Below are 18,683 nucleotides of genomic sequence, written 5' to 3'. Positions count from 1 at the left end.
GAGAATCCAGTACAAAATCCTCCTCTTGACATACAAAGCCCTCCATAACCTGGCCCCATCCTACCTGGCTGACCTCCTCTCCAGACACACTCCCACCCGCAACCTCCGCTCTGCTGGTACCAACCTCCTGACCCCCTCCATCCGGACCAAATTCAGATCCTGGGGGGACAGGGCCTTCTCCATCGCTGCTCCCACCCTCTGGAACTCACTACCTCACACCATCAGAGACTCCTCACTCACCACATTCAAAACATCACTAAAGACCCACCTGTTCAACACTGCATTCAACATTCAACCCACAGCATTTAACCCCTGACTATCTCTTCTCCTTCTCCCTCCTTTTGCTTTAAATATTTCCCTATTGATTCTTGTCTTTTTGCAATTGTTGTTTTCATGTATTGTTATGCATTATGTTTGCCACTCTGTCAAAGCGCCTTTGGGCTTCTGGAAAAGCGCTATACAAAATAAATGAATTATTATTATTATTATTATTAAATGTTTGATTCCCAATCACGCCGTTCATCTTTCAAGAGTGCTTTAAACAGGTGTTTCCCAATCAGCCTATTACCAGATTTTGGCGCAGGTTGAGACCACGGTGCGATCATTCGTGTTTTTTTTAATAGAGTGATATCTGATTGTTTTGCTGTGTTCGGTGATTTTTGGAGGAAATACTATCGGCTTATATTCTTCATCCATTAGTAGTGTCCAGTCATTAGCTCTCTGCGGGATGTTTATTGCTTTAATTTTTAATCATCTATGGCTTTATTTTTTTTTTTTGGTGGCTATCCTGTCAGCTGTGGTAATTGGAATTGTATGGATGTTGTCTGCAGTGTTATGATTTGCTACATTTGGTTTGCTGCTTCTATGAATGGTGTTAAACCGATAGCAATTACTCCCAGGGTTTGGTCATGCTGCAAATTATATCTTCCACTTTGGAGTGAGTAGTTGCAACCATTGAGGACATGGAATAGTGTGCAGTTGCCATAGTGACATTGCTGGCAATATCCCAGATTGGTCTTTTCCCATAATCTCACGTTGGCTGGAGAAGACAGTTGATCATGAATGGAGTTGATGTGATTTGATGGTACTTTCATGGCAGAGTCACATTTAAGCCACTGTCCTTGTCTCACATTTCAAAAGAGGTACACAAGGACCCACCTCATCAACATCCTTCACCCAGCTAGTGATAAAACTTCTATGCTCTTGCGGTTTTATATCTTTTGTCAACTTCTGGGTCTGCTTGTACCTTAAACTTGCTCTATTGGTCTGGCATCTACGCATCTCATTTATAATTAGGTGGTATTCCTTTTGTTCTAGCTCTCTGACTCCAATCCACCTTTATTGTTCTGGTGTTTTTTTTTTGTTTTTGTTTTTCCAAGTTATTCCACCTGCCTGTAGAGAACTTGTTTGTTTCCCTCTCTCGTATGCTTAATGAGATGGTATTTTGTGGCATGCATACATTTTACAGAGGTAGTAAGTTTCTTCAGTTGTAGTCCTTATTGTCACGTCACAAGGTCTGTGAATGCGGAGCTCTGAGCTGGAGGTCCATTGTCTCCGCAAACGGCCGAAACAATGTTAGAAGTTACTGCGTTCTTTTTAATCATTACTTACGAAACCCCAAGGATCGTTCAATTGAAAGTTGAACTTGGCAGTTGTTCGCACCTGCGGAGGTAGAATATGGGAAGATGTTTCTTTACAATTAAAATGGTTTTATTAGTCCCCTACCAGTGTACACCAGAGGGGACTATAGGTTTGCACTCCGTCCCTCCGTCTGTCTGTCTGTCCGTCTGTCAGTCCGTCACGCAAAATAACTTTTCATTCAAAAAAATTTCCGAACAAAAAAGTCAGCGAGCATGACGACATGCGTCACATGGTTTCAGACTTATGACGTTTTTAAGCATGAACCTTTAAAACCGAGCTCCTCCCTCATTTGTGATCCAATCGAGGGGAAACTTCACAGATCTGTTCAGCATGTCGGTCTACTAAAATGTCCTTTTGGAATTTGCGATAGGTCACGTGGTTTGGCAGATATCGTTAAACGAAAATATTTTTTAAAATGGATATCTCTTGAATCGCTAGTACCTCAGACCGTGAGTTGGTGATTATATAATTCACACAGTGCAATATGTGCAGGCCGCCCCACAGAGCGACCTTGCGGGCTTATCAACGAGGCGAGGCGTGACACACATGTCTCAGCATACCTCAGATCAAGTTTGAAAACCAGCATCAACCGTGCATAAATTTGCATATTCGATCATTTTTGACAAAGTTATGGCACTTTGAACTTTGGTAGGGGACATGTATTGCAGTGCAATACTCAGAATGCTTGTTATTAATAGAATACGGAGATCAGGATGGACTAGACGGTATGAATGAATAAACGGAACAAGCAAAGTGGTTGACGGACACAAACAGGTGAAAGGAACACACAACCCTGTGTACCATGAAAATTAATAACCCGCTATAGCCCCGAAATACCGGACTTGAACAACAAAGGGAGCAGGCGAGGACTTGAAGCAGGCACGAGCTGTTGGTGCTGTACCACAATGGCACGGTCGTGCAGGAAGGTATAGCACAGACCAAAGTGCGGTTCAGGATGGAAATGAGAAGAGATCGCAATGAGGATACCCCGTGCTGCCCTATCTCTCCAGAAGTCTTTCCCGTGGGGGCGACAAAGCAGAGAGAGAGAGAGAGAGAGAGAGAGAGAAAGAGAGTGCACATGCGTGCGTAACAGTTTTGTCATCCATTGGGGCTGGCCATGCCTGGTCCCTATTAGCCACTCCACATGACGTTGTAATCGAGAGGAGCAGAGCTCGCCCACGGTGCCCTTATCCCATGGTCATTTGCGAGTCCTTAGCCAAATTGCCACGTCTGCTCATGGCACTTTCAGAGTGGCCATGATGTCTTGTGAACTGCATTCATAGCACTGCTCTGGTGTCTTTCTTTGGTTGCAAGTTCTCCACCTGTCCTTGCCTGTTACAGGAGGTTTTACACAATGCAACCTTGCCATACTTTGTTTTAAGGTTTACACGAATTGCCTCCTCAGTGCACGTTTTACATTACTACTTACCTTTGACCATTTCCTGATACAGACGTAAATCTAAGCTACTCAATTCACACGGTCAATACTGCTCTTATTACATTCTAGGTATGGACCATTAACCCTCTCCCCTTTACCAATTAACAATACCTTTTCCTGCTTCTGTGCAGTGCACTGTTGGTGGTATTTCTGCTTATCCCTGCCCTTATTTTTCCAGAAATTTTGTCCATGCTGTTCCAAGACTGTCAGTGCAGGTGATTGGGAAGTTGTAGATTGTGAATTCCCTAGTCATTTAGGGTATAATTTCATGTTTGATGTTTGTGGACCCATATCTTCATGATTCCATTTAAAAGGCTTTCTTCTGTCGTGCTTTGCATATCTGTGAGCTCGTTCTTAACGGATTGTCTGATGGTGTTATCCTGAGGTCCTTGAAGATTAGTTTGCCTAGGAGGCTTACTGGCTGACTGTTAACGAATGCATTCTCTTTACCTTCAATGTTCAGTTTCCCATATCAAACCTCATTGCTTTTGTTGTCATTCAATAACTTAGCTATCCATTATGTCTGATAATATTACTCCTAGCTTTGGTTTTGTGTACTCCTGATAATTTAAACAGTTTATTCGGCCCACGTGCCCGAAGGATTTTTTTTTTTAGTATACAGCATCGAGGCTCGTGAAAGAGCTAACATTTATCACACAAAAAAAATCAGACAGACACATAAAACATATAATAAGGGTAGCGGTAGACAAGATGGGGAGAGAAGGGAAAGCACAAACACAACATTTGAGAGCAGGGACATCGGGAGATCTGTGACAGGGAGAGGGCTTGGGGGGAGGATGCATGGGAAGGGGGAGGGGGGGGGTGGTGGGAGAAGTATAAAACACAAGGACACTGCAAGGACTTCCAGGAAAGAAGTTGGTATTTCAAAAAAGTGGATCTGGGGTGAAATTAGCGGGGGTAGAAAAGATCAAGGTTTTGGATGGGGGAAGATAAGAGATGGTGGTGAACAGCTGTTTTAAAGACCTGGAGGAAGGAGTGGGATTGAACAGAGTGAGGGGTTTGTTCCAGAGGCGGGAGAAAAGAGGAATGAAGGAGTGAAGGTGAGCAGAGAGTCTTGATTTTGGCAGTTTAACCATAAGAGGGTTGCAGGCAGATCTTGTGCGACCTGTAGGAATATTTGGGGGACAGAGCCCAGAGAGAGCTGGGAGAGCAAGCCCGGAGAGGAGTCGGTAGAAGACAGAAAGACCAACAACCTGCCTGAAGTGAGTAAGTGAAAGGCCCTCGGAGTTAGCTTCATCGTGGGATGCAACACATGGCCGAATTTTCAATGCAGTCTTAAACCACGCCGATCATAAAAAAGAGATTTAACAACTTCACCTAATCAGGAATACTCAAATAAAGCACTGGAAATCTAGCTGGCAGATAGACATGCTCACCTTGTGGAGTAATTGTTTCATAAATAAACTAGAATGCACGCGGTAGAGCACATACCTCCGCCAGACTGAACAATTTGTTTTGTATTCCACTGATAGGCCGGATCTGGATTCGGACCTGAACCAAAATTGAAACGGCTTATTATTGTCTCCTAACCAACTCATCCACCGCGGTTTTGTCATAATCTGTCCACAACTTTTTGAAATATGCTTTCCATGGATATCGTCTTTGGCCCGAACACTCAATGGTGAAGAATCACTTTTAAAAATTCTAGTATCTCGATTCAGATCTTCACCCAAAATCTAATCATTTAGTCCTTGTCACATAGCCCACCTCCACCAAATTTCGTCTGAATCCATCGACAACTTTTTGAGATATTCTGTTCACAGACAGACAGACGGGTGAAAACATAACCTCCACCCATTTTTGTTTGCCGCGGCAAGGACAGATGGGACGAGACAACGAAAACATAACGGATCCTCTGAATAATTGGAACAGATTGCCTAATTCAGATAAATTGTAAATATTAACGACCTCTTATAGATAATATGTAGTTCTGTGATTTTGTATTGATATACGTCCTTAATTCATTATCAAAAATTTTATGGCACATTTTGGCAATTTTGGTGGCTATTTAAAAAGAAATTGGAAAAGAAAGAAATTTGGGTCTCACTATCTGCCATGATCTTTCCTGGGAAAACCACATTTCAAATCTGGCCTCCAAAGCCAGTCGCCGACTGGGCATCCTCCGTCGTGCGAAGTCCTTCCTTGGCACACCTGAGCTCCTCACCACATACAAGGCTTTCATCCGCAGCTCAATGGAATACTGCTCTCCCCTCTGGGCTGGTGCTCCTGCCTCACACCTAGCTCGTCTTCACGCTGTTGAAACCAAAGCGTTCAGAATCATTGGAATCTCCCGCGATGAAGCTACCTCTGAGGGCCTTTCACTCACTCACCACAGGCAGGTTGGTGGTCTTTCCGTCTTCTACCGACTCCTCTCTGGCCTTGCCCCCCCCCCCCAGCTTTCTCTGGGCTCTGTCCCCCAAATATTCCTGCAGGTCGCACAAGATCTGCCTGCAACCCTCTTATGGTTAAACTGCCAAAATCAAGACTCTCTGCTCACCTTCACTCCTTCATTCCTCTTTTCTCCCGCCTCTGGAACAAACTCCCTCACTTTCTTCAATCCCACTCCACCCTCCATGTCTTTAAAACAGCTGTTCACCACAATCTCTTATCTTCCCCCATCCAAAACCTTGATCTTTTCTACCCCTGCTAATTTCACCCCAAATCCACTTTTTTGAAATACCAACTTCTGTCCTGGAAGTCCTTGGTGTCCTTGTGTTTTGTACATCTCCAACCCCCCCCCCCCCCCCCCGCTTCCCACGCCTCCTCCCCCCAAGCCCTCTCTCTCCCTGCTCTCAAATGTTGTGTTTGTGTGCTTCCCCTTCTCTCCCCATCTTGTCTTCCGCTCCCTCTTTTTATATATTTTGTTTGTTTGTTTGTTTGATTTGTTTGTGTGATAAATGTTAGCTCTTTCACGAGCCTCGATTCTGTATCCAAAAAAAAAAAATGGCTGCCATGTTGAATTTCGAGTTGGCTAATGGCCTGGATTTAAAGTGTATCTATATAAGAACATCACTGCCATGTTTCATGCTTGTATCACAATGTCGAGTGGTGTTTTGTGTTAGCCTAGCTACGTATACAATTTGGGATTTGATTCTTCAAAATGCAATATTGATTTTTTTCCATTTGAAAAAGTTTTTTTTTTGACTTTTTGATAAATCCTTGACGATTTGATTTTTTAAAAATTGGGGGGAGAGCGCAGGTGTTGTTAAACAGGCTATCTGGCTCATGGGGGTGCTATTAATATAAAGAGCAGTTGGATAAATAATAATAGCAGACGACTTCAGACATGCACCTGATGCACTCTGGATGCAAGTGTCATGGTTTCTTCTGACTTCACTTTTCTCTGTAATGTTAGCAAGGCGATTAATGAGTGCCAACCTATAGCGTTTGTCTGTGATCTCCCTCCTAAATCCTGCTGAGCCTCAAGTGAGAAAGCAGCATGGAAACAAGTGTTCCGTATGACTCAGCCAGGGTAAGCATTGAACCGCTGACCTCCCAGACTCAGAGCGGACACGCGAACCATCGTCACCGAGCCTGGTTTCATTGGAAGCAAAGTATTTATTGTCAGGCAGGCAGCTGTTGATCATCACTGCAATACTTTGTGAATTAAAGTGACAAGATTATTATTATTATTACCACATTTCATCGAGAAAATTATCAAATTAAAATAAAATGTTTGTTTTGGTATGCATGATAGTACAATTTGGGATTTGATTCTTCAAAATGCAATATTGATTTTTTCCATTTGAAAAAGGTTTAAAAAAAAACTTTTTTGATAAATCCTTGACGATTTGTTTTTTAAAAATTGGGGGGAGAGGTCAGGTGTTAAACAGGCTATCTGGCTTGCCTGAGGTGAGTAAGTGAAAAACTCGCTCTCTCTGCTTTCTATTTAATATTAAAGATGTTAGGTTTAGAACATTATTGTAGAACATTATTCTGAACCAATAACCTTTCTCATAAAACTTTTATCGTGCTGCGCAACAAAAGATCTTGACATACGAGTTGGATCCATGTTTGAAACTCAGTTTCTGTTCTATCTTTGCCTTTATTTATTAATTTTTCCTTTTCTCTTCATTGATACATGTCTCCACGCTGTCTGCTTCATTCCCTTCTTTTCATGTTTTACATCTTTCACAAAGCAGCCCTTTCTGTTGCACGGCTCTGCCAGCATGCACTGGGTGGCCAGTCGTTTGTCCTCCATCAGACTATTGCATCACTTTTTCTTTTACGTAGATTCCTCCGTGCTCGTATCCATGCATACCATGATCTTTTCGCTACATCTGCCCTTTTTTATTTCCCAGCCTCGGCGACATTGGAGGACATCCAGATCCGGCCACACACGCTCTTTGTTCACTCGTACAAGTCGCCAACATTCTGCGATCATTGTGGAGAAATGCTCTGGGGCTTGGTTCGGCAAGGTCTCAAATGTGAAGGTCAGTTTGCCGTTTGTCAGGGTGTCCAATGCCTACCATCCAAGTGAAACATGCTGGATATTGTGATCCCCCGATCTTGGAAGCAGAAACTGATGGTTGGATTGTTGAGGGTCTGTGTTAAGATTCATGTGAAGCAGTTTTGTTGCTTTTCAGTCGAGCATGCTATGTTGTAATCAATCAGAGCTTTCCTGCTATTGTCCTTGTAACATGATAATGATGAGTGTTCTGTGATTTCGGGTCTATTGAGTTTATTTCCCAGATACAGATTGGTTTTTGGCTCGAGAAAAAGTGGCTATTCATTTATTATAATATATAGACCAAGGCTTAAACATGCTTGTAAGTAGTTACTAAGAGTACATTTTGTGGGGTTGGGGGACTGGCTATTCATTGTATGATCTTAGGAATGCTGTAGGGTAACTAAGCATATAACCAAACAGACAATTTGAAACCTTTTAGTTTCCATAATCGAGAACAGTTCAGGCAGCCACTTTCTTTTTCCAAGATGGCGTGCTTCATTCAAAATGCACTGGAGTCACCCTTAGTTGGATCCACGTCGACGTGAAATCCATATATAAGCAATATATAGGTACTTTTGAGTGAACTTCTTGGCAATCCGAATCATCGGGATGGGACAGATGGCAGAGACATGCACATGTGGCTTAAGAGATAATATACTAATTTATTTGGGTGACAAACACGGATGGAACCCTGGATGAAGACACAACACATAAGCACGAAATGTATACACTAAAACGAATCCCCATCTAGGGCACCACGTACAACATTTACACAGAACCGGGTGAATGATGAGAGCAGACAGTGGGAAATCCCAGATTGAACAATCGGCGGCCTGGCAATTCATGAGGGCAGTATGTCTTGGCAACAAATGCACAGGCCAAGCTCAAACGTTGCCAGTGACCAACATCAAACACCCAACGGCACTGATATCCCACTCTTGTGGACTCACCCCCTTCTTATTTGCCCTTAAGGCGTCAACGTCAGCACCCACAAAAAACAAACAAAGAAATACCGCCTCCACTCATAGTGACAGCGTCTTGCCCAATCAGACGACACTGATTCCGCACCAATGCTGGGCATTATGGCCACCAAGCAACGTGGTCCAATTGTGCCATCTTGCTTGTTGCCAATTATGAGCGGTCATGTGGAAGCACCTGTCTCTCACTGGTGAGATGTCAGAGGCCGGCTGTTTCTCCTCTTACCCCATGGTGTGAGGGGGACACATGCCATGTCATGGATGTGGGGGAAACCTACAATATCTCACACAGGACCACTCAAATCAACACAAGACAAATGTGACAGGACATCCTCCCTAGTCTAAAGTTAGACAGGATCCATCTCTCACACGGGCCTCGTGCCAGACAGTTATCCCAGTTATCCCAGTAGACAGTTATCCAGACAATTATCCCTTGCACATGTCCTTAATACATGCAAAATAATCTTGAGCTACACGATTCACATATGGGGGTCTATATCATAATTCTAACAACTGACCCCTCATCCCAACCCCCATTAAACATAACAATATCAAGGTGATGGTAAAATTAAGGACACTATATAGAGGTTACGTCAGTTGATTGAGTGCATAGTGGATACAGCAAGTGCATGAATGGGTCGATTTCCTTGCATATACTTTTTACAGTGTGATATTGATCATCTCTTTCTGTTAGGCCCCATGCCTCTTAAATATATTTGTTCATTGGTAAAACTCGACAATCCCTTTCCCTGGTTGTCCATCTATAACCTTTATTTTGAATATTCCTTGAGTATCTAAAGATATTACTGTAACTTCTGAAGCTCCCGGTAAAACAGGAACCTCAGCACCGAGTTAGACTTGGGAGATTGGCCGAACGATCTTTTACTATTTACTTTACTGTGTTGATTTAATTAATTCTGACTTTACTGTTCTCCAAGAACTTCAATTGGGCCGATTAATGGCAGCTCATGCACACGAAAGCAGATAGCTGAAATGCATTTCTTAGCTTTTAAAGGGTTTATTTATAAGTAAACATTAGCCTGGTGTTGACTTAGCAGTTAGGGTGCCGGCTTTGGATCCTCGGATCCTGGGTTCGAATCTTGGTCGATCGTTGAATTAACGCCGCGGGGGTTGACTCGGCCTGTCATCCTTCCGAGGTCGGAAAAATGAGTACCAGTTCACTGGTAATTCCCTGTGTGTCGCAAGAGGCGACGAACAGGGTTGGCGGCAGGAAGAGCATCCGGCCATAAAACATTGCTTCAAAAAAAAGGGGACCACGGTGCCCGAAAAAGGCCAACCCCTGCTATGTGGGAAAAAATGGCCTCAAGGTGGTTCTTATTTATAAGTAAACAGGGAAGATGGTAACAAGACACTTTAAATAAAAACGGAGCAAACCATGCAAGTCAAATGGACACAAAGAGGTAAATGGGGATATTCAAACTTATATGTATGTACAATGATTGGTAATAAAACTATTCCTAACCCACTCGGCGCCACAGATCACACTCGTGCAACAAAACAATTGTAGGTGAGACTTCCCTTATCTGATGCTGCGTAGCAAGGCTTGAAATCGATCTCTTTGTGGATCAGGTGTATGACGATGTCTCTCCGAAGCTAAAGTGAGCACAATGAAGATGGTGCTTGGTGTGGACTGCCATCGATGATCCACCTCCTCCACCAGGCCTCGTGGCCCCCTCTGTCCATTAAGCAAGACCTCCTTCCTCACCAGGCTTTTGTGCTCTCCTCTCTGAACAATGAGTCCTCTTCTTCTTTGTAACCAGGTCTCTCTGTCCTTCCTCAAGCCAGGTCTCTCTCACGATCTCCTTCCCCTTGACAGAGTCCCCTGCTCTTGGGTGGAGTTCTCTGCTCCAACTGTCCCACCCACGGGGGCGGCCCCTGTAAAAAATAAATGCAGATGGCACTTCTGCCTCCACAGAGCATTATGCCACCATGGCTGCCACATACTGGCAAGACAGATTGTGATGGCCAGACAGATGAGTAATTATCAAAGTCTCTCATGAGAGGTTCTTGCCTACTAGTCTCGCCTACCACATGAGGTGTTTACGCCCACATATAATAAGGTCTACCCTGTCTATAAATTACATACGCTTCCTCCTCGGCGTCACGTGTAACATAACATCTTAACCTGACAGATCCCTGTTACATGTCAATCTAACAGCTACTTGAAGCACACGGACCATACTACACTTACCACGGTCTAGCTATGGTTCCTCCCGTCCCCCACTCCCTTTCACGTAACACTACTTTTTCATCAGCTTTAGATCCTCAATGTAAAGAATATGGGTCAAACTTTTGTTTGCTTTTGTAGACTGATGTTTCCCTCTCTTTTACCACAGGCTGTGGCCTAAACTATCATAAGCGCTGTGCCTTCCGTATCCCAAACAACTGCAGTGGAGTTCGCAAGCGCCTGTCAAAGCTCTCCAACGTATCCCTGAGTTCAGAGGAAGCTTTTCCGGTAAGTTTGAGTTTTTTCACATTTAACAATGTCGTACGTGGTTGATGTTTTATTGTTGATACACTGGACCTTTTTCTTGACTAGTAAACAGAAAAGTCTCATAATTTTCCTCATCCAGGGTCATGTCCTGCACACGTGACCATTTTATTAACCATATATAGCCAATGTAATATGTGCAGTTGCAAGTACTGTTGTTGATGTGTGAAGCAGTGTTTAAGCAATGGAGGATATGTTAATCATTCTCAAACTGGGGTAAAATAAACCAAAATCGATGTAAATTGTAAGCTGGGACCATTAGAGTCCATCTATATCTTTCCAAATGTTTGTGCATTTGTGTGTTTGTTTATGCGCTTGTACATTATTATTTCACGGCCAAACCATATCGTCTAGAGGCCCCACATTTTGGGTGTAGATACTTCAGAATCTGGGCAAGGTGTTAAGCTACCACAGGTTTGGCCTTGACGTCCTTTTTCAGGCCACCAAAGGATGCTATGAAGTGTATATTGGGATCTAGTGCCAGGTCGTGCTGCTGCCGGCCTGCAGGCAAAAGATAACCACAATGAGGCCCATAACTCTATTGCTCTTCAATGTCCAACACATCCCGAAACCCCTGCTGGGCAGCGCCAGGTATTCCCTTGTCCGGGCAGTGCCGGGTAGCGCCAGGTATTCCCTTGTCCGGGCAGTGCCGGGTAGGTCCTCTAGAATTTAATATATGCAAAACGAAACTGGGAGGATTAATGAAGAAAAAAAAAACAGGTGTAAGAGTTAGGGAGTAAAAAAATATCAACGAGATGTCCCCACATGAAATGAGGATAAAAAATATGCTTTTTATTATATAGGGCCTTTTTATTATATGGTAAGACATGAAAGCAGAATAAAGGTCCTGGTGATCCTTTTCGGATACTTGTCATCCATTTTGCAGAATCTCCAAGAGCATTAGTTTTTTAAAATCCCAATGATCAACATTTCTCTTTTAAACATGTTTTCCCATTTCAATAATTATGGGACATCATACAATAATTATGGGGGGGAAAAAATATTACGGTATTTTATGTCATCACGATCAATCAAATTTGCTGCTCGCAGACCCGTCCACGTGCTTGTTTCTCAAAACAGGGGGGTAAGGTGTTGTATGAACTCTCTAGTTTTCATTCTGAGTTTGTTAATTTTTCCTCCATGAGCATGACATGGTACTAGACCACTAAAGGGGAAAATAAGTAAATATAATTGCTTTGAGTACGTACAAAGATCAGAGTGCCTTTTTTAAAATTTATTTATTTATTTATTTATTTATTTTTGGAAAGGTTGCAAACTTTTGACCATTTATCTATTTTGTAAGAATCATCTGAAAATATCTGTGGTTCAATTAAAATCTGTTCAGTGTTCACCCACTACATAATGTATGCTTTTCAATTGCCCATCCTTCAGTCCAACAGTAGGCATGCATACCCATTGCTTCACTTGATGGATTTAATCAAAAGACTGCATGTCCCACTTCACAAATATGTCATGTGTCTATCTGTGAGTCTGAATGAGGATATAAAATGAAGTGAAACACGTTGAAAATGGATCTTTTTTTCATAACACATAGATGTTGTTGCTGTTGTCATCGTGGCTGTAGTTTTTGTTTGTGTGCGCCTTCCGTGTCCATCACGCTTTATTTTAAAGGTTTCCTGCTGTCGTAGAATATTAAAATGGTACCGTTGGAACCCCACTACATTAAGCTCCAAATCCCACTTGTTTCGGTTATTTTTTTTTGGAAGGAGATGGGTATTTAAAACAGGCACCATGGTAATTAAACGGACGTGAATATTTGATTTGTTAGCTTTCCAGTGGTACGATTTCCATCCCCACACTTTCTAAAAAAAAGACGGGGTGAAGTATTATAATCGACTCCGTTTTTCCATCTGTCTTTCTGTCTGTTAGTCCGTCACGCTGTCTCCTCCTAAACAGTTGTGCAGAAATTCACCAAACTTGGTAGTTATGATCACCACATGGCAAGAAGGTATAAGAGCATTATCATTTTGGCCTAGGCGAACCCCTGCTCGAGCAGGGAAAATGGCCTTAAAATGCCTGTTGTTGTTGTTGTTGTATCATTTTTGGCCTTGCTGTCTTGGGCAGAGTCAGAAGGAGGCAAAACCAAAAGTCAAAATAGGCAGAGTCAAATACCAAAAGAAGCAATCACGGGCACATTTTTGATGAAACTTTGCATATGCAATCAACATTTGGCGACGCATGAAATATGCAATGATTTTTTGGATTTGACCCTCGGTTCATGCCCCAGGAGGTGGGGACTTGAGGTCACAGGGGTCAAAAAGGAGGAAATGTTTTAACTCAAAATTTGATGTTGGATCATTCCTGCTGGAACCTTTTGCCATCTTTCAACTTTGCTTTAGGTGAGAAGCGTGGGGATTTGCGATGGTGTGCCATCGACTTCGCTGCAGTTTTATTCTACGACAGCAAGAATTCGTTAGAATATAGCATGACAGACAGACGGACAGATAGATGCTTTTCCTTTTAGTAATAGAAAATAAGTCAGTGCTTTATAAAATATTTTAAATATTTTGTAATATTATTTAAAATTTGCTTTCTATCCATCAAGTTTGTAAGGACATTGCACTTCTTTCCTTCCTACTTTCATTTATCCAACCTTCTTTCTCTTTCCTATAGAGCCTTGTTCTGCCTTTTGTTCTGCCTTTTTTCTTCTCTTTATGAGGTAAGGTTAACCCTAGTATTTTTATTTCTACTTCCCCGCAATTTCTCTGCATGTGGTGGTCCTGGTCATTTCTCCCTGAGTCATGTTTCTTGCCTTATAGAGTTTGCTTACCTCTGTGTCTGCTGAAATTGGCTGAATCTCTGCACGACTTTCCCAGTTTCATGTTTACACCTGCAGCCTTCCTTGTGTACTTCATCTTGTTCCTGGTTACAATGAATAGGGTTGGAAAAATTGTATTGATAAAGCGCTGTTACTCTTGGCATCATATTATAAAACCTGTCGAAAACAAATAAATCTCTTGTCCCATACATGAACTCAGATGTTATTTTTCTCCAAGCATGTTGAGTTCACTCGACTCTTAAGATGCCTTTCTCTCCGATTTCAATCCATAAGAAAGTTGATCCATATTTTCTATAATATATCGTCGTTGAATTAAAACGAAGAAAAAACCCTCAGTATTTCAGCTCGAAAGAGAGACGTTACCGAGGGTAGGTAGAAAGCTATACACAGTGGTTCAACATGTGTATACAACAAGCAAAGGGATGAACGAGTAAAAAGAGGTGAGAGAGAATGAGGGAAACATTAACCTGTAATCAAAATTGGAGGGTTTGGGGAAGTTGAGGGTCAGGGTGACATATTTCTCATCTGACTTTGCCCACACATAAATCTCTCTCTCTTTCTGGAAGGAAAAGTAGAATTGAACAGACTAAGGAAATTGGTTCCACACGTCGGAGAAAAGAAGAACAATACCGTGGAGGTGAGCAGTAAGCCATCATTTGGCAATTTTCGCATGACTGGGGAGGATTGTTGGAATAATTCTGTGACGTGAAAGGTTTAAAGAATGGAGGGATCAAGACCGGAAGAGAGGCAGTAGTAAACATAGAGCCAAACAACCTCTCTGATGAGACGGTAGATTTTTATCCCTGTGCTTCTTCTTCTTTGAGCATTATGCCATCGATTTTGAGTTTTGGATTCCATGGTATCAATTAGAGACATGTGTGAAGCAGTGGCATTTGGCCAATAGCAGAGAGCAGTACTCGATAGAACTCTGGATGAAAACCTTGTATGATGTGAGAAGTTTGGGTTCACCATGACAGGACTAATTAGATGTATTATGGAGGATGTGAAGTCTGAAAATGGCTTTGGAGGCTAGTTTTGACATGTGGCCTAGCCAGAAAAGGTCGTGAGTGATAATGAGTTCCCAAAGTTTGAGATCAAATCTCTTCCAGTGGTTGATCATATGAGTTCCCAGAGTTCGAGATCAAATCTCTTCCAGTGGTTGATCATGGCAATCAATCTGATGAGTTTATCAGCCAATACTTTGGACAGAGAGATAGAGAAAGAAAGAATGAATGAATGAATGAGAATGTGAGATTGTGAGATTTGCCTGGCTTAAATGTCATGTTCCAAGTGTTGGACCAGCATCTTCTCCTTCTGTGGTCAACAAAGAGGGAGGCAGCTGCTGCTGGCCTGGTGATCGGATGCAGTATCATACAATATATTGTGGAATCATTGGCAAAGAGGAAACGAGGATTTTTCAGAGCATCAGATAGATCATTTCCATCTATATAAAACAAGACTGAGCCTACGACACTGTCTTGGAGGGACCGCAGCCTCTATTCCGGAGAGGAAAGTAATGGATTCCATTCAGAGCTATATGCTGACTGCACTGCGTTGAATGCCTGATATATGTCCAGAGACACAACTCTGACCTCTTCTTTTACTTTTTTGAGACGAGTGAGATTTGAGCGTTTTTGAGAGAGAAGCAGGAGCATGTCAAAAGTTCAGTGATGATGATGGGATCCAAACTAAGTAGAACAGCACTCGGTGGAGCACATAGTCGTGGCCAAAAATATTGGCACCCTTGAACTTTTTTCAAATAACTCACAATTTTCTATAATAATAAGGGATGAATTGGAACGCCATCTGCGAGCCTGGCCTAATCGCCCAAAATCAGTGCCCGGCTTCACTAATGCTCTTGTGGCTGAATGGAAGTAAATCCCCACAGCAATGTTCCAACATCTTGTGGAAAGCCTTCCCAGAAGAGTGAAGGCTGTTATAGCAGCAAAGGGGGGTGGAGGGTGTGGGGGGACCAACTCCATATTAATGTCTCTGATTTTGGAATGAGATGTCTGATGTTCGGGTACCCACATACTTTTGGTCATGTCGTGTATATATATATATATATATATATATACACAGTCATGTGAAAAAGTAAGTACACCCCATGTAAAGTTTTGACTTTTTCAACATATTTCAACACACAGCTATTTGATCTTCATTTCAACAATATTGACAGATAAAGGTGATATAATATAACAAATATCATGAAACATTTACATTTTGTATTCCATTGTATAATTTAAATAAACATAAATGCAAATTTCTCATGTGGAAAAAGTAAGTACACCCCGACATTTATCACTACTTGAAATACCTAAAATTAGAATCAGGTGCACCAGCTCAGGTGCAAATGATTAGAACATCGTTAGAGAGGATCTTGGAGGAACCTGTCTTATTTAAACCTCAGATATTTAGTTTGGTTTGCTCTTTGTTGTTGAAGTGTGCGGCGTCACCATGCCGAGATCAAAAGAGCTCTCTGAGGCCTTCAGAAAGAAGGTTAGAGATGCCTACCAGGCTGGGAAGGGATTTAAAAAGATCACCAAACAATTTGAAGTTAATCATTCGACTGTCGGGAAGATCATCTACAAGCGGAGAAGATTCCAAACAACTGCCAACGTGTTCAGGCCAGGCCGCCCCACCAAGTTCAGCCCGAGAGCAGACCGCAAGATGCTGAAAGAAGTCTCTAAGAACCCCAGAATGTAATTACGGGACCTACAGGTAGCTCTTGCCACTGTTGATGTCAAAGTGCACGAGTCTACCATTAGAAAGAGGCTGCACAAATTTGATCTACATGGGAGGTGTGCCAGGAGGAAAGCTTTGCTGTCCAGAAAGAACATCAGGGCAATACTAAAGTTTGCCAATAAACACCGAGGCAAAGACCAGCACTTCTGGAACAATGTGCTCTGGACAGATGAGTCAAAGGTAGAGCTATTTGGCCACAGTATGAGAAGACATGTTTGGCGAAAACCAAAGACCATTTGACCACAAGAACCTGATACCAACTGCAAAGCATGGTCGTGGAAATATTATGGTTTGGGGCAGCTTTGCTGCATCAGGGCCTGGGCAGCTCACCATCATAGAATCCACTATGAATTCTTCATTGTACCAGAGGGTGCTTGAGAATAATGTGAGGCCATCTGTCGGAAAGTTGAAGCTCAACCGAAGGTGGAACTTGCAACATGACAATGACCCTAAACATACCAGTAAATCCACCAAGGAATGGCTGAAAAGAAAGAAATGGAGGGTTCTGGAATGGCCAAGTCAAAGCCCGGATCTAAATCCCATCGAGATGTTGTGGGGGGATTTGTAACGAGCTGTGCATGCAAGAAACCCCGCAAACATCGCACAGCTGAAAGAATTCTGCATGGAAGAGTGGGAAAAAATTTCTCCCAGTCGATGTCAGAGACTGGTAGACAGTTATAAGAAACACATACTTAAGGTTGTTTCTGCCAAAGGGGGCAATACCACCTATTAGAGCCAAGGGTGTACTTACTTTTTCCACATGCGAAATTTGTATTTATGTTTATTTAAATTATACAATGGACTACAAAATGTAAATGTTTCATGATATTTGTTATATTATATCACCTTTATCGATCAATATTGTTGAAATGAAGATCAAATAGCTGTATGTTGAAAAGGTCAAAACTTTACACGGGGTGTACTTACTTTTTCACGTGACTATATATATATATTTATATTTATATATATTTATTTATTTATATATATATATATATATATATATATATATATATATATATATATATATATATATATATATATATATATATATATATATATATATATAAGTTCAAAACACACCTGGTCACAAGTGTGCCGCACTAACCGGGTCCTCAGTCGAAGTCCTCAGCATCATCCCGTTTCGGCCCTTCAACCTCGATACGGTCAGCTAAGGTGGGCCAGCAGGGGCACGTACACATGCAGCAACTGCATCTGGATGCGTACATACCCCCACCCCCAGCCAGTGCGAACAACAACAACGACAACAACAACACCACCTCCACATCCAGAATCCACAGCACCAAACAAACATGGTGGAACACTCAAATACCCACCTTTGTACCCTTCACCACTCACCAACAAAACACACCAGATCATTCATACACACACATACACACCCATACACACACATACATACAGAACACCAACCAAACAACCACCTACACTTACATCATACACCACTCAACACACAAAAACACACACTCATGCAAAAATTTATTCATGCAAAAACACACACCCTCACCCACTCACTCATATACACAAAATAAGAAGTAATAATGGTAACAAAAAACAAACAAACAAACAAAAAAAACACACACAACCCACCTGCACCATTCGACGTGCCTCCATAAACTTCCTCCATATCCAAAATGAGCCTTTCAAGGCAACCTGGGCCACCTTGTCACACATCCTCCTTCTTTCTGCCCCACACACTCCCAGCCTAGCAAGAAATGCAGAAAAGGAATTGCCAATATACCCTCTACACCCCACCTCAAATGGCTGACACGAAACGCGCCAACCCTTCTCCCGGCACTCTGCCTCCAGCTCACTGTACTTTCCTCTCTTACTCTCGTGCACCTCCTCCATGTTCTCTTCCCAAGGTACCGACAACTCCCCTAAGATGACCTGTCTTGTTGCACTTGACCAAATGACAGTCAGGCCGCAACCTTGTCACACAGATCTCCTCTGGAAATACCAATTGTGGCTTTAGATCTGCCACCACCTGCCAATCACAAGCATCTGACAGCCCTCTTGCTTTCCACCTCCTCCTCCTCTTTCCACCTCTTTCCACTTGGCCCTCTTTGACAAACCACACCTCT

At 42.4% G+C, this 18,683-nt stretch overlaps 1 protein-coding gene across 3 annotated transcripts in view; it reads left to right on the top strand.

The window, feature by feature from the left end:
• Window positions 1-18,683, top strand: part of LOC137426750 (serine/threonine-protein kinase D1) — a 156,918-nt gene that overhangs the window by 64,034 nt on the left and 74,201 nt on the right. For all 3 annotated transcript variants that reach the window (XM_068115588.2, XM_068115589.2, XM_068115590.2), the window contains exons 3-4: window positions 7,402-7,533; window positions 10,885-11,003. In XM_068115588.2, the coding sequence (XP_067971689.1) occupies window positions 7,402-7,533; window positions 10,885-11,003 (251 nt within the window). The remainder of the gene's footprint in view (window positions 1-7,401; window positions 7,534-10,884; window positions 11,004-18,683) is intronic.

Source organism: Myxine glutinosa, chromosome 5, assembly GCF_964187855.1.
Source record: "Myxine glutinosa chromosome 5, kmMyxGlut1.1, whole genome shotgun sequence".
Classification (NCBI taxonomy): Eukaryota; Metazoa; Chordata; class Myxini; order Myxiniformes; family Myxinidae; genus Myxine; species Myxine glutinosa.
This window is presented reverse-complemented; position numbering and strand designations above follow the sequence as displayed.